We start from the raw sequence: 23,876 nt of genomic DNA on the forward strand, positions 1-23,876 counted from the left end.
AGACTACAATAAGACCATTTAGATTTTGATTTATGACTTTTTCACGAAATATTTCAACATGGCATTACTCCACTTCTGGAAGAGAAAATTAGTGTGAAGGAACATGATGTCATGAACAACATTAACAGACACAAACTACAATGGAAAGTAAACTCGGCACTAATGCTGTTTCTAGATATTCAAAAAGAGAAGAATAAAACTTGTAAAACGTTGTGTTACCTAAGAGAGCAAAAGATGAGAAAACATGTTTGATCCCAGAGTCAAAGGCCACTAACAAATAAATGTGGATATGAACAAAAATAAGAGGAAATTAGTTCCTAATTAATTTCCTGCATGAAACCCAATTTTGGTTGTCTGGATTTTTAAAGGCATCAAGTTTAAACAGTTCTTAAAGAGTTAACTTAAGTGCTGAGTGTTTCCTTGACCTTTTGATCATTACATCCATGAACATTACTGTGTAACCATAGAAAACCCAGAAACAGTGAAAAAGTTACAAAAAGAAAGCTAGAAAAAGTCACTCAGTTGAGTGCAGATCTCCATCAGAGGTTCAGAACTCCTGCATATCAGAGCTCTGATCGATCCAAACTACACTGAGAAAACAAGCATTTTAAAAGTTGTTTGCTTGTACTACCGCAGACAGACCTGACAACGCATGAATTCAGATTTTTTACACATCAGCATCATGATATAGTTATTTCTGCATAGTTTAGATCTGTTTATTTGACTTAAATCGCAGACAAACAACTTTACAGAGCTGTGTGCACCCCTGGAGGAGATTATTTATCCAGATATGATGGTGTTTGGTTTTACAGTGTATCTAGGACTTCTAAAACAGGTCGCAAGCAGCAATCGTGGTTATTTTGGCCGCGGTTGAGGACAAAATGACATGAATAAGCATAAATTGTGATGTTGCAGTCAAACTCGCATGGTGCCAACATATACAATACAATACAATACAAATTTATTTATAAAGCGCATTTAAAAACAACAGCATTGACCAAAGTGCTGCACAATACGCAGTGAATTACAAAATACAGAATACAGACAGTTAACAGATTTAAAGACAAGAATTTGGACCACAAAAGCAAACCTCTAACAGTCAGAGACTTTGAAGGCCAGGGAGAATGAAAGATGGGTTTTAAAAGAGATTAAAAAACAGCCAGTGTAGGGGCCAGTCTGATCTGTAGGGGGACCTCATTCCAGAGGAAATGTGTTCTCCACATTTTGGACTAATTGGAGTTGTGATATGGAAGACTGAGAGACACCAACAAGGAGGGCATTACAGTAATCCAATCTAGTGGATACAAATGCATGGATAACCCTCTTAAAATAATTAAAAGAAAGGAAATACTTAAACTTTGATAAAATCCTTAACTGAAAAAAAAAATGGATTTGACAACAGAGTTTATCTGCTGATCCATTTTGAGGTTGTTATCAATTTTAATGCCAAGACTTGACACGGTCTCGTTTTCATTAAAGTTGGGAAAATTTAAAATGTGGCGTGCAACAGACGAGATAAGGCTTGTTTGTAGCTGAAATGATTGCTGGAAATGCCTTTACAATGTAACTTAAGCACACGGGCAACAAAGATAGAAACCATTAAATATAACAGGTTAATAAAAAATATATTTAATGAGAGGTCCTCCATCTTACTATCATGCAAAATTAGCAACTTGTCTCAAGCATTAGTTCATTTTCAGCCTTATCACTATCACCATCTGCTGGTGCTTCCTGTGATTTCACCTTGAACACGTCCAGCCTCTCAGCAAGGATCCCCTTGTTGAACAGGAGTGAGGCCACATATGAGACCATGGGAATGGAGACCAGAGCAGACAGCATGCAAATGGTCTTGAAAGGCCAGCTCTGAACGTAAACCCCATCTTCTAAAGTGCAGCCTGGGAACTGCAGAATGACGGGAAGATTGAACACAGGCTCTCCACACAAAACTCTCATCACAAAAGCAACAATGTAGCCCGTAACAGCCCCGTATCCATTGGAAACCCTGACGAAGAGGACGCAGATCAGCTGGGGGAGCATTACGGTGTAGGTCAAGTCTGAGCTCAGGATCCAGAACGCCATGATGCTGCTGTCCAGGTAGGTGAGTGATGTTCCTACAATCCCTACAGCCACTATGGAGAGCCGGATCACCCACTGCAGCTCCCTATCTGATGCCTAGAGAGTAAAACCAAACAGTAGTTCAGAAAAAAAAGTCCAAATGACAAAACTTTTCCTCTCCATCTTGCCTTAACCCATTGACGCCGGGAAAGCATTCCCGCATTTCTACCATTAAAACCGGGAGCGCTGTTGCGTCACTCTACCATTAAGGACAGCGGATATGTCATTTTGTAGTATTTGTATTTTTTTCCACCTATTTTCGGTCTCTTGGACAATGAAATGCATCAGAATCATGATCAGAATACATGCGGGAGTGTCGCAATGCAACATGGGACTTTTCCAGAACTTTGAAATTACGGCGGAGGACGGCTATAGCGGAGGAGCTCAGCAGTAAGTGCCGATGATTTAATTGCTGATCTGGACTTTGAACCCTCGGAACCAATCCACCGGCATTTATGGATGAGGAATATGTTTTTAGACGACATATTTTCACCGAAGAACAGACAGATTTGTGGCCATCTGGAGATAATAATATTATTATTAATAATAGGCTAATTGATTGTGATGATGATATAAGAAATCATGACTGTTTATGTCTTATATTACTTTATGCGTCGTTGAGTACCCTGAAAAGTGCAATATATAAAATGTATTATTATTATTATTATTTATTATTATTATGATAATTATTTCTTTTTTTATTACAGTAGGCTAATGAGAACTATGTTTTGTTCTTCCAGTGGTCATATCATGTTTGCATCTTGCTAATGGGCATGTATTAGTATTATGCATAGGATTTTTTATTCAGTCAAATGTAACATTTGCTGAGTTTGTTGATTTTTTAAAAAACTTTATTGAAGGTTTGGACAAATAAACTCAACTTCGTATGAAAGCCACGGGTATAAGCTCTCAAATACTTTTTGAATTTCATTTTTATCTGCTACAGAGGCTGAAAAATCTATTATTTAGTAGGTGTTGAATTTCCAGGAAAACTTCAGGTTTTAGGGGGTCATTTGAAAATCGCCCATAGGTTTTCCAGGCATTTTTTTCCAGGCGCTTTAGGCCTTAATGGGTTAATACCTGATGCCTCATGATCTTGTAGATGTTGGTGGTGAAGATGGAGGTTGCTGCCAACAGGCACGAGTCTGTAGAAGACATTGCAGCACCAGCGATCGCTCCCATGCCAACAACGAAAATGGCAGTTGGGGTGAGATGAAGAAGGATGATGGGCAAAACCATGGCTGCCTCTCCTCGCTCATAGGGGGAAGGCGCCCCGTATGAGGTCAGATTCCAATCTGAAACATCAGAAGAAGCTGCTAGATCAGGGGTGTCAAACTCAAATACACAAGGGGCCAAAATTTAAAACTTGAATAAATTTGCGGGCCAACATTGAATAAATAAACCTCTTAATATATACCAAACATGTTTTGCTTTCACATTAAATATGGAACCAGCAACGCTTATAAACATACAATATATAACTAAATAGTGCAGACATGCAAAATCAAATTTCAAATAAAAACACATCAATGTCATTAATTTATTAAATAAAAATTAAATAAAAATCGTATGCCTCTTTTCTATTTGCATCCTTCTGATTTAAATATCAAAATAAAGTTTTTCAACAGGTTAATACATTTAAAAATAAAATAACAATAATAAATCTAGTATTAGCGGTAAATGCGCCGTATAATACCGGCGGGTCAGCTTTTATAGTACAATAATAATATAATAATTTGGTCTTGCCTCGCGGGCCAGAGTTTGACACCCCTGTGCTAGATGATATGATTGAGCCTTGAGTGATTAAAATCTTAGTAAAATGGCATTACAAGGCCTACAAGGAAGGTATTCACCCTGTATCAAAATGTATTATTTTTATACCATACAATTCTTTTTCTAATATGTATTTTTTCCACCTTTTTCTACTAGTTTTTGGCATGTACTGATAACGCTTAAGAGTCATATTTGGTTAATTATCTATTAAAAAATAACTTATCGATATAGCCTTCTATATACCTTTAAAAATGCATTTACAAAGTGCTTTGACTGACGTGGGACAGATTTTTACATATTCAGATGCCTTGAAGTATACACAGGATTTTAGAACATGGTGATAAATGATAACAAAAGTGGACAACGCAATGCAGGAGACTTGCTGGACATCTGCAAAAATATGGTGTTTTTTGTTATTTCTGGAAAAACTAGACTAGGAGAAAAGCACCTGTTGAGGCTGCAATGGCACCAATCAGCACGGGTGGAATTCCAAGAATGAGTACGAGTCCTGCTGCGATGAAACAGATCATTCTGGCTGTGGATGTGGAGCTGGAGGAGAGGGTCCTCTGGTGGAAATCTTGGAATGCCAGATTTCCAACACTCTGGGAAAACACAAAAGCCATATTATGCTATGGAAGACTTTTTGTGGGAAGAGTTTATGAACAGAGAGCATAGCTTAGTTTTGTCTGAAGGATTCACTGCAAAAAAAGAAAAGTTGGGTGAACTCAAAATTTCAAGGCAACAAACTTCGATAAAATTTTAAGTTGGACAATTAAACTAAATGTTTTAAGTTTTGTTTTTGAGTCTGCTCAAAATTCAGATTTTTGTCAGCTTAACTGTAAATTGTACTAACTTATAATTTTACATTGTAATAACTTTTCATCCTTTCTTCTGCTAACTTCTGCAATGTGCTGAATTGGCACGATTGTAACGCCGCTATAAAATGTCAGCTAATGTTGCGACCACAATTTTGAGTTAGCATTGATACGCTAATGGCTACTCTTGTAGCTGTAATAAGCAGTGCTGCTAGCGTCAGTTAGCCGCTAGCATCAGTTAGCCACTAGCTTTCGCGAATGACCGAATTTCACCGCTTTCCCACATTTCACAACAAAGAAATAAGAGTTAGCAGAACTATTGTCCCTTGTTGTGAACCCCAACTTAAAGATATAAGTAACAACAACTCACAAATTTGTTTTTGAGCAGACAACTGGCTTCCTTTGTTGTGCTAATTTACATTATTGCCCTAAATGTCAATAATTTATATTTCCAAGTTTTGCCAACTTAAATCACTATTTTAGGCCAAAAAATACAAGTTGGCTTTTTTGCAGTGTTTGCAATAAAGACAATGAATGTGTGTGAGCATTTCCAAATTGTGCAAAAATACTGACTGGCAAAAAAAGAAGAGGAAATCTTATACTAAAATACTTTTTCATAACAACTTGTTGCAGTCAGAGGTACCATTATCAGCTAAAGTCACTGTGTTGATCTGACATCAGTACAGTGAAAACATTGCAGGATAACGATAAAAACAGTCACCCAATAAGCCAGAAGTAGTTGCAAAATACCAACTGGTTTGTTACTGCTTTTCAAATGTCGTTGAAGATGAATTGCCACAGAGGATTTTAATGCAGCCCATTTGGTATAGATAATTTTTGAAAAACTGTTATCCATGGGACTAATTACGGAAGAGTATTAGGGCCAGGTAGGAGAAAAAAAATAATGAAGGGAAAAAAATATTTATGGACTAAAAATGACGTGAATAAAGTAGAAATACAATGTTGGGAAAGAAGTCGAAATGTCGACAAAATAGTCAAAATGTCTAGAATAAAGTCAACTTTTTGACTTTGGTAAAGTACACTGCCAGCCACAACCTAATTTTTCCTCAATATGTCTAATAAAGAACATGGATTAATTTCTTGTTCATTTTCATGCCTGGTACAACTAAAGGTACATTTGTTTGGACAAATATAATGATATCAACAAAAATAGCTAATAAGTTTAATTTAAGAGCTGATATCTAGACATTTTCCATGGTTTTCTTGATAATAACCAAAATCATTATTAAGAAAACCATGGAAAATGGCATAAAAATGAAGAGTATTTTCTTATTTCATTTTTAAAAAACTGTGCAAAATGAATATAACAGTTTCAAGTGATACTGTAGAGAAAAAATAGACATATTTTCAGCTGTAGACTTACTGTTTACATGCATTTAAATGGGGTAATCAGATTAAGACAATTGTTAGATTTAACTACACTTGGATATCCAGTAGCAGTTTATTGTAGGCAACCAGGAGTTGAACAATAAAGCTAAATGTGAATGAATGAAGAAAATCCTGCACACTGCTGTTGGAAAACACTAATCACAATTTATTTTAACATTTGAGTTCATACTGGACAATACTATCGATATTTTAGATCGATCCGCCCACCACTAGTGAATATGCAAATGTTCACATGTTAAAAGTTTTCTCTACTTTATCTTACCATGGCTAGGAAGTTATCCACCCATTTCCACACTTCATCAGACTCAAGGCGACCGAGCCAGGAGGCCTGATGTGTGTGGTTGGATGCTGTTTGAGTGATGTCACTATAAACATCACTTGCCAGAACAAAGGGGGCACACAGCCACTGTAAAAAGAGGAAATCAGAGAGTGAAATCTTTAAGAAAAATACAGAATTTTTGATGTAAATGTTTGAAGTTTTTTATTTTGCACAATAATAAGATAAAAAAGAAAAGGATGAAGAAATAACAACAAAAGGAAGGTGCAAGGTAACGGCAAGAAACCCAAAAGGGCTCATACATTAAAATTCACAAGTTAAATTAAAAACAAGTAACTATGAAATATAAAATAAACAATTACATGAACAATAAAGCAAAATTATAATAATATTACAAATTAAAATACAACAGAAGTGTAGGAGTGTGTGTGTGTGTGTGTGCATGCGCGTGCACATGCACCTATGTATGTGTGTGTGTGCTACTCAGTGACCTGAGCAATCAGAGCAGCCAGTAAACGTATATGTGAAGAGAGGGAAACTGTATTCAACTTAGGGCTGGGCAATATGGCCCTAAAAGAATATCACGATATTGCAGGCTATTTTTGCGATAACGATATTCTTGACGATATTAGGAAATACTTAAAAAGATATAGAAAATATGATTTTTTTTTTAGTCTGTATAAATAATTAAAAATCTAAAATGTAGTTTGAAGTACAAATCTCAACAGTTGCCAAATACAATTTTTTTTACTCTTGACTCTTGAGTATGAGCAAATAATAAAAATAACCATTTAGGGGTTCCCGGGGCATTTTTAATGACATTTTGTAAAGGAGAATAAAGGTTCTTGTATGGTTTATTTAAGGCATCTTATTTTGACAGTCTTGTAAATTCTGTGGTGGATTCTGTTAACACACTGTGCTCTTATTTTGAAAAGCTGCATGTGTTTAGCGACAGGGAGAAAGTAGCTTTTTGTGATTAAAAAAACTTTAACCACTACATCGAGAAGTAAGAACGTTGCCGATATCATGATATGCATTTTTTTTAACCATAAAAAAAATATACCGATATTATTGTGAACGATACGATATGGCACACCCCTAATTGAACTATTAATCTGATCATTCCAAAGTATTGTACCTCTGTATTTTCAGGAAAATTGACCGAGGGGAGTATGATAGTAAGGTGGGTGAAATCTTGTCAATTGTCTTGTACTTATGTAATTGTGAGTTGACATGGAAATATTCACTGAAAGCTTTAGGAATGGAATTTGAACTATACATATACTTGAAGATAAAATGCATATTTGGTATATATTGATCTGAAAAATTGTTATTATCTTGAGTTTTTGGAAAAGGACACAGAGAGTGACATTTTTAAGAAAAATCCAGAATTTTTGACGTTAATGTGATGGTGTTAAACTCACCAAGCTACAAAACACCAGTGACAGCTGGACGACATCAGTGTAAGCGACTGAATAGAGACCTCCCAGAACAGTGTAGATGATCGCTACTGCAGCAGAGATCCAGATGCAAAGACTTAAAGGCAGATCGGAGAAGATGCTAACAGTGACCCCTGTTGGAGGCATGCAGAACACAACCACAACCACTTTTTAGATAAAGTTAATTCTTATCACATTTGTTTAAAACCTCTGGAGAAAAATGTGGAAATAGCTTTTTTTTTTTATTACCCAGAGAAGTCAGTGTGACTGGCACCCACATCATTTCACTGATAAATGGAACAATGGCAAGAAGAGCAGTCAGGGTTTTTCCGTACTTTCTCTGGAATGGATCCATCATAGTCAGGAATTTTTTTTCCCGCATTGGCTTCGCAAAGAACAGTCCACCTTAAAAAAAACAAGCAAAAATAATAGTGTATAACTTTGTAGATTCCGAAGGTTCCGAAACTGGAAATCTTGCTTTTTGTCTCACTCTTGGTTGTGTTTCCTTGTCCTTTTTTTGGAGAATAACTTGTAATTTTTCATATGATTAAGAAGATCTTACCGATAATGAAGGACACTGACATTTGCAGAGGAAAAAGAGCCCAGATTAGTCCTTTTGTGATTTTCAAATGTCGTTGAAGATTAATAACCCCAGAGGATTTCATTGTAGCCCATTTGATATGGACAATTTTTGAAAAACTGTTATCCATGGGCCAAATTACAGTAATTATATTAGAGCCAGGTAGGATAAAAAAGTAATGAGAGGAGGAAAAAATATATATTTTTGGACTTCAAGAAAAAAGTTAAAATAACTTGAATAATAGTAGAAATACAATGTCGGGAAATAAGTAGAAATGTGAACAAAATAGTAGAAATGTCTAGAATAAAGTCAACTTTTTGAGTTTGGTAAAGTAAACTGCTAGCCACAACCACATTTTCCCTCAATATGTCTAACATATGTCTAAAAAAATTAATTTTGCTTTTTCTTGCCACTGTATTTTTGTTTCATTCTTGGCTGTGATTCCTTGTCCTTTTTTGGAGAAGAACTTATGATTTTTCGTATGATTAAGAAGATCTTACCGATAATGAAGGAAACTGACATTTGCAGAGGAAAAAGAGCCCAGATTAGTCCTTTTGTGGGGTCATAAACCGTCTCTGCAACTCCAATGATGAAGGCACCTCCGACCCATGTGGCTGCATAATATGAAGAGTATTGTTAAGAATCATAGTTTTAGACATAAAGTTTTTAACTTTATAGAAATGTCCTAACATTTTTTCCCCAAAAATAAATATAATTATGGGTTATTATAACATATGGATAGTCAGATTTGTATCTTACCACCAATCTAGAGGAGCATTAAAGTAATAATAGATAGGACTCAGTGATGTACAGATCCCCTTGTTGAAATAAGCAAAAAATCACTAAAAAGAAAACTCACCCGTCATTGTGAAGACTCCCACTTTCAAGTTGATGCTCCGGTTTGCCAAAAATGAAACCTCCACCTGTCCACCTTGTGTGTTTTTCTCCATCTTCTTAGATTTTACAGACGCCCAGATGCCGATTCCCAACACAAGCATGAAAAACACTACCATCATTATCAGACCTGGTATATTGAGAGCCATTGCTGCTTCAACCCAAGGGAAACTGGTACTTGATGTCTTCGGCTGGCTTTTTATATATACCCAACACCCTGTGTTATGTACTAGATAAACTGGTTTCATATCATTATCCAACAGGTAGAGGGTGGCACAGAAGGATACATGGACAGAGGCTATTAGGTTCCTCTGTTAACCCATTGAAGCCTGGAAAGCGGATACGTCGTTTTGTAGTGTTTGTATAAGCTCTCAAATAATTTTTAAATTTCATTTCTATCTGCTACAGAGGCTGAAAATCTATTATTTAGTAGAAGCGTTGAAACTTGTGTTGAATTTCCAGAAAAACTTCAGGTTTTAGGGGGTTATTTTAAAATCGCCCAGAGGTTTTACAGGCAGTTTTAGGCGTCAATGGGTTAAGTTAGAATGATGAGAGGTTCAGCTGCTTCTGAAAGCTTGACAGAAACTTTTTAACTCCTTATTTAAGCTCACTATGCTGCATTGTTTCATGTATAATTAGATTTGTAGTAAAACTGATGGACAGGACTGATGAGATTATGAGACTGATAAAATGTGGTCACCACATTCTGTAAAGACCTGGCGGCAATCTCCGTGCCTGAGCATGGAAGCCACCAGGAAGTGCATAAAGCCTGCAATTCACCGAAAATTCCAGTAGGGGGTGCTAAGTTTGGCTGCAAAAGAAATCTGCCCATTCATTTCAGTGCTAAATTTGAAAACTTCTCACTTGATTTATTACCTCAGAAAAAATTTTCAGGGACAACACTATGGTCTCAATCGCTAGTAAAAAATCTTCTTCAAGACAATTTGATGTCAATACTTCTAATAATGGCCCCATTTAGAAGAAAATAGAAGATAAAGAATCGTATGATTTGGGGCGTTTCTAGCTTTGATTGACAGGTCACTGACAAGGCGAGCCGCCACCAGGAGAGAAGCAGAGCGTATCCACGGCAACGTGTCAATAAAGTTATATATAATGTTATATAGATAGAAAACAGGACGTTTAGCGGTTTGGTCTCATAACTTTGACCCTTTCACACTGTATTTTCACTTAATGACAGTTTATTTGAACGTTTTGTTCAGTAAAATGTCTTGTTCAGCGTTTGGTTGGACTAACAGACACTCCAAGGAGTCGCTGCTCAGTTTTCTGAGGTAAGAAAGATACATTTTGTTTTTGTTTTTTTGCTAGCCAAAACTAACATCCCAGTTAATGCTCCAGTTAATGCTAACATGAATTAGCAGCGGCTTCTCTCAGTCGGGCTGCCGGTGTAGAGATGCGTGTAGTCAGTGTCGTCAGATCCCTCGCGCTCCGCCACAGTCCAATTATGATCTGCGCCGCGTATCGGAAACATGATGGCGACGCAAGATGGCGACGAGTGTAACGCTGAACTCGAGGCTTCCAACGGGCAGTCCACAAACCAATGGGTGACGTCACGGTGACTACGTCCATTATTTATATACAGTCTATGGTTAAGACATACAAAGCTAAAACCCAAGCAATAAGAGCCTTAATGCATGAATAAATAAACCAGAGACCTAAATATATTCATATCTCATCACACCCAAAGACAGAAACATTCAAAATGTTTCCAGGCAGCAGCAGTCATTGTTGCTGTCATGTCATAAGAACTTGCCCTTGACAGATTTTGCAGATTGTGCTGTGATCAAAACATTGATGACTTTACATGTCAAACTGACACGGAACACAATGTCTTTTTTTCTCCAAATTTTGGACATGTCATGTGACATTGTCACGTTTTTTTTTGTTATTTATGGAGAAGTCAACCTACTACATTTACCAACAGACTACAATAAGACCATTTAGATTTTGATTTATGACTTTTTCACGAAATATTTCAACATGGCATTACTCCACTTCTGGAAGAGAAAATTAGTGTGAAGGAACATGATGTCATGAACAACATTAACAGACACAAACTACAATGGAAAGTAAACTCGGCACTAATGCTGTTTCTAGATATTCAAAAAGAGAAGAATAAAACTTGTAAAACGTTGTGTTACCTAAGAGAGCAAAAGATGAGAAAACATGTTTGATCCCAGAGTCAACGGCCACTAACAAATAAATGTGGATATGAACAAAAATAAGAGGAAATTAGTTCCTAATTAATTTCCTGCATGAAACCCAATTGTGGTTGTCTGGATTTTTAAAGGCATCACATTTAAACAGTTCTTAAAGAGTTAACTTAAGTGCTGAGTGTTTCCTTGACCTTTTGATCATTACAGCCATGAACATTACTGTGTAACCATAGAAAACCCAGAAACAGTGAAAAAGTTACAAAAAGAAAGCTAGAAAAGGTCACTCAGTTGAGTGCAGATCTCCATCAGAGGTTCAGAACTCCTGCATATCAGAGCTCTGATCGATCCAAACTACACTGAGAAAACAAGCATTTTAAAAGTTGTTTGCTTGTACTACCGCAGACAGACCTGACAACGCATGAATTCAGATTTTTTACACATCAGCATCATGATATAGCTATTTCTGCATAGTTTAGATCTGTTTATTTGACTTAAATCGCAGACAAACAACTTTACAGAGCTGTGTGCACCCCTGGAGGAGATTATTTATCCAGATATGATGGTGTTTGGTTTTACAGTGTATCTAGGACTTCTAAAACAGGTCGCAAGCAGCAATCGTGGTTATTTTGGCCGCGGTTGAGGACAAAATGACATGGATTAGCATAAATTGTGATGTTGCAGTCAAACTCGCATGGTGCCAACATATACAATACAATACAATACAAATGTATTTATAAAGCGCATTTAAAAACAACAGCATTGACCAAAGTGCTGCACAATACGCAGTGAATTACAAAATACAGAATACAGACAGTTAACAGATTTAAAGACAAGAATTTGGACCACAAAAGCAAACCTCTTCTTCGGTTTGCTTTTGTGGTCTTCGAAGAGAAACTTCGAAGGCCAGGGAGAATGAAAGATGGGTTTTAAAAGAGATTAAAAAACAGCCAGTGTAGGGGCCAGTCTGATCTGTAGGGGGACCTCATTCCAGAGGAAATGTGTTCTCCACATTTTGGACTAATTGGAGTTGTGATATGGAAGACTGAGAGACACCAACAAGGAGGGCATTACAGTAATCCAATCTAGTGGATACAAATGCATGGATAACCCTCTTAAAATAATTAAAAGAAAGGAAATACTTAAACTTTGATAAAATCCTTAACTGAAAAAAAAAATGGATTTGACAACAGAGTTTATCTGCTGATCCATTTTGAGGTTGTTATCAATTTTAATGCCAAGACTTGACACGGTCTCGTTTTCATTAAAGTTGGGAAAATTTAAAATGTGGCGTGCAACAGACGAGATAAGGCTTGTTTGTAGCTGAAATGATTGCTGGAAATGCCTTTACAATGTAGCTTAAGCACACGGGCAACAAAGATAGAAACCATTAAATATAACAGGTTAATAAAAAATATAGATAATGAGAGGTCCTCCATCTTACTATCATGCAAAATTAGCAACTTGTCTCAAGCATTAGTTCATTTTCAGCCTTATCACTATCACCATCTGCTGGTGCTTCCTGTGATTTCACCTTGAACACGTCCAGCCTCTCAGCAAGGATCCCCTTGTTAAACAGGAGTGAGGCCACATATGAGACCATGGGAATGGAGACCAGAGCAGACAGCATGCAAATGGTCTTGAAAGGCCAGCTCTGAACGTAAACCCCATCTTCTAAAGTGCAGCCTGGGAACTGCAGAATGACGGGAAGATTGAACACAGGCTCTCCACACAAAACTCTCATCACAAAAGCAACAATGTAGCCCGTAACAGCCCCGTATCCATTGGAAACCCTGACGAAGAGGACGCAGATCAGCTGGGGGAGCATTACGGTGTAGGTCAAGTCTGAGCTCAGGATCCAGAACGCCATGATGCTGCTGTCCAGGTAGGTGAGTGATGTTCCTACAATCCCTACAGCCACTATGGAGAGCCGGATCACCCACTGCAGCTCCCTATCTGATGCCTAGAGAGTAAAACCAAACAGTAGTTCAGAAAAAAAGTCCAAATGACAAAACTTTTCCTCTCCATCTTGCCTTAACCCATTGACGCCGGGAAAGCATTCCCGCATTTCTACCATTAAAACCGGGAGCGCTGTTGCGTCACTCTACCATTAAGGACAGCGGATATGTCATTTTGTAGTATTTGGCGGAATCACGGCGGAAGACGGCTATAGCGGAGGAGCTCAGCAGTAAGTGCCGATGATTTAATTGCTGATCTGGACTTTGAACCCTCGGAACCAATCCACCGGCATTTATGGATGAGGAATATGTTTTTAGACGACATATTTTCACCGAAGAACAGACAGATTTGTGGCCATCTGGAGATAATAATAATATTATTAATAATAGGCCTACATTAATATTAATAATAATAATAATAATAATAATAATAGGCTAATTGATTGTGATGATGATATACGAAATCATGACTGTTTATGTCTTATATTACTTTATGCGTCGTTGAATACCCTGAAAAGTGCAATATATAAAATGTATTATTATTATTATTTATTATTGTTATGATAATTATTTCTTTTTTTATTACAGTAGGCTAATGAGAACTATGTCTTGTTCTTCCAGTGGTCATATCATGTTTGCATCTTGCTAATGGGCATGTATTAGTATTATGAATAGGATTTTTTATTCAGTCAAATGTAACATTTGCTGAGTTTGTTGATTTTTTAAAAAACTTTATTGAAGGTTTGGACAAATAAACTCAACTTCGTATGAAAGCCACGGGTATAAGCTCTCAAATACTTTTTGAATTTCATTTTTATCTGCTACAGAGGCTGAAAAATCTATTATTTAGTAGGTGTTGAATTTCCAGGAAAACTTCAGGTTTTAGGGGGTCATTTGAAAATCGCCCATAAGTTTTCCAGGCATTTTTTTCCAGGCGCTTTAGGCCTTAATGGGTTAATACCTGATGCCTCATGATCTTGTAGATGTTGGTGGTGAAGATGGAGGTTGCTGCCAACAGGCACGAGTCTGTAGAAGACATTGCAGCACCAGCGATCGCTCCCATGCCAACAACGAAAATGGCAGTTGGGGTGAGATGCAGAAGGATGATGGGCAAAACCATGGCTGCCTCTCCTCGCTCATAGGGGGAAGGCGCCCCGTATGAGGTCAGATTCCAATCTGAAACATCAGAAGAAGCTGCTAGATCAGGGGTGTCAAACTCAAATACACAAGGGGCCAAAATTTAAAACTTGAATAAATTTGCGGGCCAACATTGAACAAATAAACCTCTTAATATATACCAAACATGTTTTGCTTTAACATTATATATGGAACCAGCAACGCTTACAAACATACAATATATAACTAAATAGTGCAGACATGCAAAATCAAATTTCAAATAAAAAACACATCAATGTCATTAATTTATTAAATAAAAATTAAATAAAAATCGTATGCCTCTTTTCTATTTGCATCCTTCTGATTTAAATATCAAAATAACGTTTTTCAACAGTTTAATACATTTAAAAATAAAATAACAATAATAAATCTAGTATAAGCAGTAAATGCGCCGTATAATACCAGCGGGTCAGCTTTTATAGTACAATAATAATATAATAATTTGGTATTGCCTCGTATCATATCATCTAGCACAGGGGTGTCAAACTCTGGCCCGCGGGCCATATTTGGCCCGCAGTGTAATTTTATTTGGCCCGCGGGCCAGAGTTTGACACCCCTGTGCTAGATGATATGATTGAGCCTTGAGTGATTAAAATCTTAGTAAAATGGCATTACAAGGCCTACAAGGAAGGTATTCACTCTGTATCAAAATGTATTATTTTTATACCATACAATTCTTTTTCTAATATGTATTTTTTCCACCTTTTTCTACTAGTTTTTGGCATGTACTGATAACGCTTGAGTGTCATATTTGGTTAATTATCTATTAAAAAATAACTTATCGATATAGCCTTCTATATACCTTTAAAACTGCATTTACAAAGTGCTTTGACTGACGTGGGAGAGATTTTTACATATTCAGATGCCTTGAAGTATACACAGGATTTTACAACATGGTGATAAATAATAACAAAAGTGGACAACGCAATGCAGGAGACTTGCTGGACATCTGCAAAAATATGGTGTTTTCTGTTATTTCTGGAAAAACTAGACTAGGAGAAAAGCACCTGTTGAGGCTGCAATGGCACCAATCAGCACGGGTGGAATTCCAAGAATGAGTACGAGTCCTGCTGCGATGAAACAGATCATTCTGGCTGTGGATGTGGAGCTGGAGGAGAGGGTCCTCTGGTGGAAATCTTGGAATGCCAGATTTCCAACACTCTGGGAAAACACAAAAGCCATATTATGCCATGGAAGACTTTTTGTGGGAAGAGTTTATGAACAGAGAGCATAGCTTAGTTTTGTCTGAAGGATTCACTGCAAAGAAAGAAAAGTTGGGTGAACTCAAAATTTCAAGGCAACAAACTTCGATAAAATTTTAAGTTGGACAATTAAACTAAATATTTTAAGTTTTGTTTTTGAGTCTGCTCAAAATTCAGATTTTTGTCAGCTTAACTGTAAATTGTACTAACTTACATTTTACATTGTAATAACTTTTAATCCTTACTTCTGCTAACTTCTGCAATGTGCTGAATTGGCACGATTGTAACGCCGCTATAAAATGTCAGCTAATGTTGCGACCACAATTTTGAGTTAGCATTGATACGCTAATGGCTACTCTTGTAGCTGTAACAAGCAGTGCTGCAAGCGTCAGTTAGCCGCTAGCATCAGTTAGCCGCTAGCTTTCGCGAATGACCGAATTTCACCGCTTTCCCACATTTCCCAACAAAGAAATAAGAGTTAGCAGAACTATTGTCCCTTGTTGTGAACCCCAACTTAAAGATATAAGTAACAACAACTCACAAATTTGTTTTTGAGCAGACAACTGGCTTCCTTTGTTGTGCTAACTTACATTATTGCCCTAAATGTCAATAATTTATATTTCCAAGTTTTACCAACTTAAATCACTATTTTGGGCCAAAAAATACAAGTTGGCTTTTTTGCAGTGTTTGCAATAAAGACAATGAATGTGTGTGAGCATTTCCAAATTGTGCAAAAATACTGACTGGCAAAAAAAGAAGAAGAAATCTTATACCAAAATACTTTTTCAAAACAACTTGTTGCAGTCAGAGGTACCATTATCAGCTCAGTCACTGTGTTGATCTGACATCAGTACAGTGAAAACATTGCAGGATAACGATAAAAACAGTCACCCAATAAGCCAGAAGTAGTTGCAAAATACCAACTGGTTTGTTACTGCTTTTCAAATGTCGTTGAAGATGAATTGCCACAGAGGATTTTAATGCAGCCCATTTGGTATAGATAATTTTTGAAAAACTGTTATCCATGGGACTAATTACGGAAGAGTATTAGGGCCAGGTAGGAGAAAAAAAATAATGAGGGAAAAAAAATTCTTTATGGACTTGAATAAAACTTGAAAATGACGTGAATAAAGTAGAAATACAATGTTGGGAAAGAAGTCGAAATGTCGACAAAATAGTCAAAATGTCTAGAATAAAGTCAACTTTTTGACTTTGGTAAAGTAGACTGCTAGCCAGAACCTAATTTTTCCTCAATATGTCTAATAAAGAACATGGATTAATTTCTTGTTCATTTTCATGCCTGGTACAACTAAAGGTACATTTGTTTGGACAAATATAATGATATCAACAAAAATAGCTAATAAGTTTAATTTAAGAGCTGATATCTAGACATTTTCCATGGTTTTCTTGATAATAACCAAAATCATTATTAAGAAAACCATGTAAAATGGCATAAAAATGAAGAGTATTTTCTTATTTCACTTTTAAAAAACTGTGCAAAATGAATATAACAGTTTCAAGTGATACTGTAGAGAAAAAATAGACATATTTTCAGCTGTAGACTTACTGTTTACATGCATTTAAATGGGGTAATCAGATTAAGACAATTGTTAGATTTAACTACACTTGGATATTCAGTAGCAGTTTATTGTAGGCAACAATAAAGCTAAATGTGAATGTAAGAAGAAAATCCTGCACACTGCTGTTGGAAAACACTAATCACAATTTATTTTAACATTTGAGTTCATACTGGACAATACTATCGATATTTTAGATCGATCCACCCACCACTAGTGAATATGCAAATGTTCACATGTTAAAAGTTTTCTCTACTTTATCTTACCATGGCTAGGAAGTTATCCACCCATTTCCACACTTCATCAGACTCAAGGCGACCGAGCCAGGAGGCCTGATGTGTGTGGTTGGATGCTGTTTGAGTGATGTCACTATAAACATCACTTGCCAGAACAAAGGGGGCACACAGCCACTGTGAAAAGAGGAAATCAGAGAGTGAAATCTTTAAGAAAAATACAGAATTTTTGATGTAAATGTTTGAAGTTTTTTATTTTGCACAATAATAAGATAAAAAAAGAAAAGGATGAAGAAATAACAACAAAAGGAAGGTGCAAGGTAACGGCAAGAAACCCAAAAGGGCTCATACATTAAAATTCACAAGTTAAATTGAAAAACAAGTAACTATGAAATATAAAATAAACAATTACATGAACAATAAAGCAAAATTATAATAATATTACAAAATAAAATACAACAGAAGTGTAGGAGTGTGTGTGTGTGTGTGCATGCGCGTGCACATGCACCTATGTATGTGTGTGTGTGCTACTCAGTGACCTGAGCAATCAGAGCAGCCAGTAAACGTATATGTGAAGAGAGGGAAACTGTATTGAACTTAGGGCTGGGCAATATGGCCCTAAAAGAATATCACGATATTGCAGGCTATTTTTGCGATAACGATATTCTTGACGATATTAGGAAATACTTAAAAAGATATAGAAAATATGATTTTTTTTTTAGTCTGTATAAATAATTAAAAATCTAAAATGTAGTTTGAAGTACAAATCTCAACAGTTGCCAAATAAAAATTTTTTTACTCTTGACTCTTGAGTATGAGCAAATAATAAAAATAACCATTTAGGGGTTCCCGGGGCATTTCTAATGACATTTTGTAAAGGAGAATAAAGGTTCTTGTATGGTTTATTTAAGGCATCTTATTTTGACAGTCTTCTTGTAAATTCTGTGGTGGATTCAGTTAACACACTGTGCTCTTATTTTGAAAAGCTGCATGTGTTTAGCGACAGGGAGAAAGTAGCTTTTTGTGATTAAAAAAACTTTAACCACTACATCGAGAAGTAAGAACTTTGCCGATATCATGATATGCATTTTTTTTAACCATAAAAAAAATATACCGATATTATTGTGAACGATACGATATGGCACACCCCTAATTGAACTATTAAACTGATCATTCCAAAGTATTGTACCTCTGTATTTTCAGGAAAATTGACCGAGGGGAGTATGATAGTAAGGTGGGTGAAATCTTGTCAATTGTCTTGTACTTATGTAATTGTGAGTTGACATGGAAATATTCACTGAAAGCTTTAGGAATGGAATTTGAACTATACATATACTTGAAGATAAAATGCATATTTGGTATATATTGATCTGAAAAATTGTTATTATCTTGAGTTTTTGGAAAAGGACACAGAGAGTGAAATTTTTAAGAAAAATCCAGAATTTTTGATGTTACTGTGATGGTTTTAAACTCACCAAGCTACAAAACACCAGTGACAGCTGGACGACATCAGTGTAAGCGACTGAATAGAGACCTCCCAGAACAGTGTAGATGATCGCTACTGCAGCAGAGATCCAGATGCAAAGACTTAAAGGCAGATCGGAGAAGATGCTAACAGTGACCCCTGTTGGAGGCATGCAGAACACAACCACAACCACTTTTTAGATAAAGTTAATTCTTATCACATTTGTTTAAAACCTCTGGAGAAAAATGTGGAAATAGCTTCTTTTTTTTTTATTACCCAGAGAAGTCAGTGTGACTGGCACCCACATCATTTCACTGATAAATGGAACAATGGCAAGAAGAGCAGTCAGGGTTTTTCCGTACTTTCTCTGGAATGGATCCATCATAGTCAGGAATTTTTTTTCCCGCATTGGCTTCGCAAAGAACAGTCCACCTTAAAAAAAACAAGCAAAAATAATAGTGTATAACTTTGTAGATTCCGAAGGTTCCGAAACTGGAAATCTTGCTTTTTGTCTCACTCTTGGTTGTGTTTCCTTGTCCTTTTTTTGGAGAATAACTTGTAATTTTTCATATGATTAAGAAGATCTTACCGATAATGAAGGACACTGACATTTGCAGAGGAAAAAGAGCCCAGATTAGTCCTTTTGTGATTTTCAAATGTCGTTGAAGATTAATAACCCCAGAGGATTTCATTGTAGCCCATTTGATACGGACAATTTTTGAAAAACTTCCATGGGCCAAATTACAGTAATTATATTAGGGCCAGGTAGGAGAAAAAAGTAATGAGAGGAGGAAAAAATATATATTTTTGGACTTCAAGAAAAAAGTAAAAATAACTTGAATAATAGTAGAAATACGTCGGGAAATAAGTCGAAATGTGAACAAAATAGTAGAAATGTCTAGAATAAAGTCAACTTTTTGAGTTTAAAGTAAACTGCTAGCCACAACCACATTTTCCCTCAATATGTCTAACATATGTCTAAAAAAATTAATTTTGCTTTTTCTTGCCACTGTATTTTTGTTTCATTCTTGGCTGTGATTCCTTGTCCTTTTTTGGAGAAGAACTTATGATTTTTCGTATGATTAAGAAGATCTTACCGATAATGAAGGAAACTGACATTTGCAGAGGAAAAAGAGCCCAGATTAGTCCTTTTGTGGGGTCATAAACCGTCTCTGCAACTCCAATGATGAAGGCACCTCCGACCCATGTGGCTGCATAATATGAAGAGTATTGTTAAGAATCATAGTTTTAGACATAAAGTTTTTAACTTTATAGAAATGTCCTAACATTTTTTCCCCAAAAATAAATATAATTATGGGTTATTATAACATATGGATAGTCAGATTTGTATCTTACCACCAATCTAGAGGAGCATTAAAGTAATAATAGATAGGACTCAGTGATGTACAGATCCCCTTGTTGAAATAAGCAAAAACTCACTAAAAAGAAAACTCACCCGTCATTGTGAAGACTCCCACTTTCAAGTTGATGCTCCGGTTTGCCAAAAATGAAACCTCCACCTGTCCACCTTGTGTGTTTTTCTCCATCTTCTTAGATTTTACAGACGCCCAGATGCCGATTCCCAACACAAGCATGAAAAACACTACCATCATTATCAGACCTGGTATATTGAGAGCCATTGCTGCTTCAACCCAAGGGAAACTGGTACTTGATGTCTTCGGCTGGCTTTTTATATATACCCAACACCCTGTGTTATGTACTAGATAAACTGGTTTCATATCATTATCCAACAGGTAGAGGGTGGCACAGAAGGATACATGGACAGAGGCTATTAGGTTCCTCTATTAACCCATTGAAGCCTGGAAAGCGGATACGTCGTTTTGTATAAGCTCTCAAATAATTTTTGAATTTCATTTCTATCTGCTACAGAGGCTGAAAATCTATTATTTAGTAGAAGCGTTGACACTTGTGTTGAATTTCCAGAAAAACTTCAGGTTTTAGGGGGTTATTTTAAAATCGCCCAGAGGTTTTACAGGAAGTTTTAGGCGTCAATGGGTTAAGTTAGAATGATGAGAGGTTCAGCTGCTTCTGAAAGCTTGACAGAAACTTTTTAACTCCTTATTTAAGCTCACTATGCTGCATTGTTTCATGTATAATTAGATTTGTAGTAAAACTGATGGACAGGACTGATGAGATTATGAGACTGATAAGATGTGGTCACCACATTCTGTTAAGACCAGGCGGCAATCTCCGTGCCTGAGCATGGAAGCCACCAGGAAGTGCATAAAGCCTGCAATTCACCGAAAATTCCAGTAGGGGGTGCTAAGTTTGGCTGCAAAAGAAATCTGCCCATTCATTTCAGTGCTAAATTTGAAAACTTCTCACTTGATTTATTACCTCAGAAAAATTTTTCAGGGACAACACTATGGTCTCAATCGCTAGTAAAAAATCTTCTTCAAGACAATTTGATGTCAATAGTTCTAATAATGGCCCCATTTAGAAGAAAATAGAAGATAAAGAATCATATGATTTGGGGCGTTTCTAGCTTTGATTGACAGGTCACTGACAAGGCGAGCCGCCACCAGGAGAGAAGCAGAGCGTATCCACGGCAACGTGTCAATAAAGTTATATATATTGTTATATAGATAGAAAACAGGACGTTTAGCGGTTTGGTCTCATAACTTTGACCCTTTCACACTGTATTTTCACTTAATGACAGTTTATTTGAACGTTTTGTTCAGTAAAATGTCTTGTTCAGCGTTTGGTTGGACTAACAGACACTCCAAGGAGTCGCTGCTCAGTTTTCTGAGGTAAGAAAGATACATTTTGTTTTTGTTTTTTTACTAGCCAAAACTAACATCCCAGTTAATGCTCCAGTTAATGCTAACATGAATTAGCAGCGGCTTCTCTCAGTCGGGTTGCCGGTGTAGAGATGCGTGTAGTCAGTGTCGTCAGATCCCTCGCGCTCCGCCACAGTCCAATTATGATCTGCGCCGCGTATCGGAAACATGATGGCGACGCAAGATGGCGACGAGTGTAACGCTGAACTCGAGGCTTCCAACGGGCAGTCCACAAACCAATGGGTGACGTCACGGTGACTACGTCCATTATTTATATACAGTCTATGGTTAAGACATACAAAGCTAAAACCCAAGCAATAAGAGCCTTAATGCATGAATAAATAAACCAGAGACCTAAATATATTCATATCTCATCACACCCAAAGACAGAAACATTCAAAATGTTTCCAGGCAGCAGCAGTCAGAGTCATTGTTGCTGTCATGTCATAAGAACTTGCCCTTGACAGATTTTGCAGATTGTGCTGTGATCAAAACATTGATGACTTTACATGTGAAACTGACACGGAACACAATGTCTTTTTTTCTCCAAATTTTGGACATGTCATGTGACATTGTCACGTTTTTTTTTGTTATTTATGGAGAAGTCAACCTACTACATTTACCAACAGACTACAATAAGACCATTTAGATTTTGATTTATGACTTTTTCACGAAATATTTCAACATGGCATTACTCCACTTCTGGAAGAGAAAATTAGTGTGAAGGAACATGATGTCATGAACAACATTAACAGACACAAACTACAATGGAAAGTAAACTCGGCACTAATGCTGTTTCTAGATATTCAAAAAGAGAAGAATAAAACTTGTAAAACGTTGTGTTACCTAAAAGAGCAAAAGATGAGAAAACATGTTTGATCCCAGAGTCAAAGGCCACTAACAAATAAATGTGGATATGAACAAAAATAAGAGGAAATTAGTTCCTAATTAATTTCCTGCATGAAACCCAATTTTGGTTGTCTGGATTTTTAAAGGCATCAAGTTTAAACAGTTCTTAAAGAGTTAACTTAAGTGCTGAGTGTTTCCTTGACCTTTTGATCATTACATCCATGAACATTACTGTGTAACCATAGAAAACCCAGAAACAGTGAAAAAGTTACAAAAAGAAAGCTAGAAAAGGTCACTCAGTTGAGTGCAGATCTCCATCAGAGGTTCAGAACTCCTGCATATCAGAGCTCTGATCGATCCAAACTACACTGAGAAAACAAGCATTTTAAAAGTTGTTTGCTTGTACTACCGCAGACAGACCTGACAACGCATGAATTCAGATTTTTTACACATCAGCATCATGATATAGTTATTTCTGCATAGTTTAGATCTGTTTATTTGACTTAAATCGCAGACAAACAACTTTACAGAGCTGTGTGCACCCCTGGAGGAGATTATTTATCCAGATATGATGGTGTTTGGTTTTACAGTGTATCTAGGACTTCTAAAACAGGTCGCAAGCAGCAATCCTGGTTATTTTGGCCGCGGTTGAGGACAAAATGACATGAATAAGCATAAATTGTGATGTTGCAGTCAAACTCGCATGGTGCCAACATATACAATACAATACAATACAAATGTATTTATAAAGCGCATTTAAAAACAACAGCATTGACCAAAGTGCTGCACAATACGCAGTGAATTACAAAATACAGAATACAGACAGTTAACAGATTTAAAGACAAGAATTTGGACCACAAAAGCAAACCTCTTCTTCGGTTTGCTTTTGTGGTCTTCGAAGAGAAACTTCGAAGGCCAGGGAGAATGAAAGATGGGTTTTAAAAGAGATTAAAAAACAGCCAGTGTAGGGGCCAGTCTGATCTGTAGGGGGAGCTCATTCCAGAGGAAATGTGTTCTCCACATTTTGGACTAATTGGAGTTGTGATATGGAAGACTGAGAGACACCAACAAGGAGGGCATTACAGTAATCCAATCTAGTGGATACAAATGCATGGATAACCCTCTTAAAATAATTAAAAGA

The 23,876-nt window shown here is 36.6% G+C and overlaps 2 protein-coding genes across 2 annotated transcripts; both read right to left on the reverse strand.

Moving 5' to 3' along the window:
* Positions 1-691: 691 nt before the first annotated feature.
* LOC131962928 (high-affinity choline transporter 1-like) lies at positions 692-9,452 on the reverse strand. Its single transcript, XM_059328035.1, has 8 exons — positions 9,269-9,452; positions 8,910-9,023; positions 8,079-8,234; positions 7,815-7,963; positions 6,376-6,519; positions 4,337-4,490; positions 3,196-3,410; positions 692-2,172 (listed from the first exon to the last, which is right to left on the reverse strand). The coding sequence occupies exons 1-8, from the start codon at positions 9,450-9,452 to the stop codon at positions 1,666-1,668; spliced, it is 1,623 nt and encodes a 540-aa protein (XP_059184018.1). The 3' UTR covers positions 692-1,665.
* Positions 9,453-12,428: 2,976 nt separating this feature from the next.
* LOC131963071 (high-affinity choline transporter 1-like) lies at positions 12,429-20,725 on the reverse strand. Its single transcript, XM_059328209.1, has 8 exons — positions 20,542-20,725; positions 20,183-20,296; positions 19,362-19,517; positions 19,096-19,244; positions 17,654-17,797; positions 15,616-15,769; positions 14,394-14,608; positions 12,429-13,437 (listed from the first exon to the last, which is right to left on the reverse strand). Exons 1-8 carry the CDS (start codon positions 20,723-20,725, stop codon positions 12,931-12,933), a joined length of 1,623 nt encoding a protein of 540 aa, XP_059184192.1. The 3' UTR covers positions 12,429-12,930.
* Between the last annotated feature and the right edge of the window lie 3,151 nt (positions 20,726-23,876).

This window comes from Centropristis striata, chromosome 24 (assembly GCF_030273125.1).
Source record: "Centropristis striata isolate RG_2023a ecotype Rhode Island chromosome 24, C.striata_1.0, whole genome shotgun sequence".
NCBI classification, from domain to species: Eukaryota; Metazoa; Chordata; class Actinopteri; order Perciformes; family Serranidae; genus Centropristis; species Centropristis striata.

Coding starts and splice junctions, on each gene's coding strand:
- LOC131962928 (XM_059328035.1), bottom strand. CDS start 9,452: ATGGCTCTCAATATACCAGGTCTGATAATGATGGTAGTGTTTTTCATG. Junction 3,411..4,336: donor TGCCATTGCAGCCTCAACAG/GTGCTTTTCTCC, acceptor CTGATGTTTCAG/ATTGGAATCTGACCTCATAC. Junction 2,173..3,195: donor ACAAGATCATGAGGCATCAG/GTATTAACCCAT, acceptor TTTACTCTCTAG/GCATCAGATAGGGAGCTGCA.
- LOC131963071 (XM_059328209.1), bottom strand. CDS start 20,725: ATGGCTCTCAATATACCAGGTCTGATAATGATGGTAGTGTTTTTCATG. Junction 19,518..20,182: donor GTCAGTTTCCTTCATTATCG/GTAAGATCTTCT, acceptor GTTTTTTTTAAG/GTGGACTGTTCTTTGCGAAG. Junction 19,245..19,361: donor AGTCACACTGACTTCTCTGG/GTAATAAAAAAA, acceptor TGCCTCCAACAG/GGGTCACTGTTAGCATCTTC.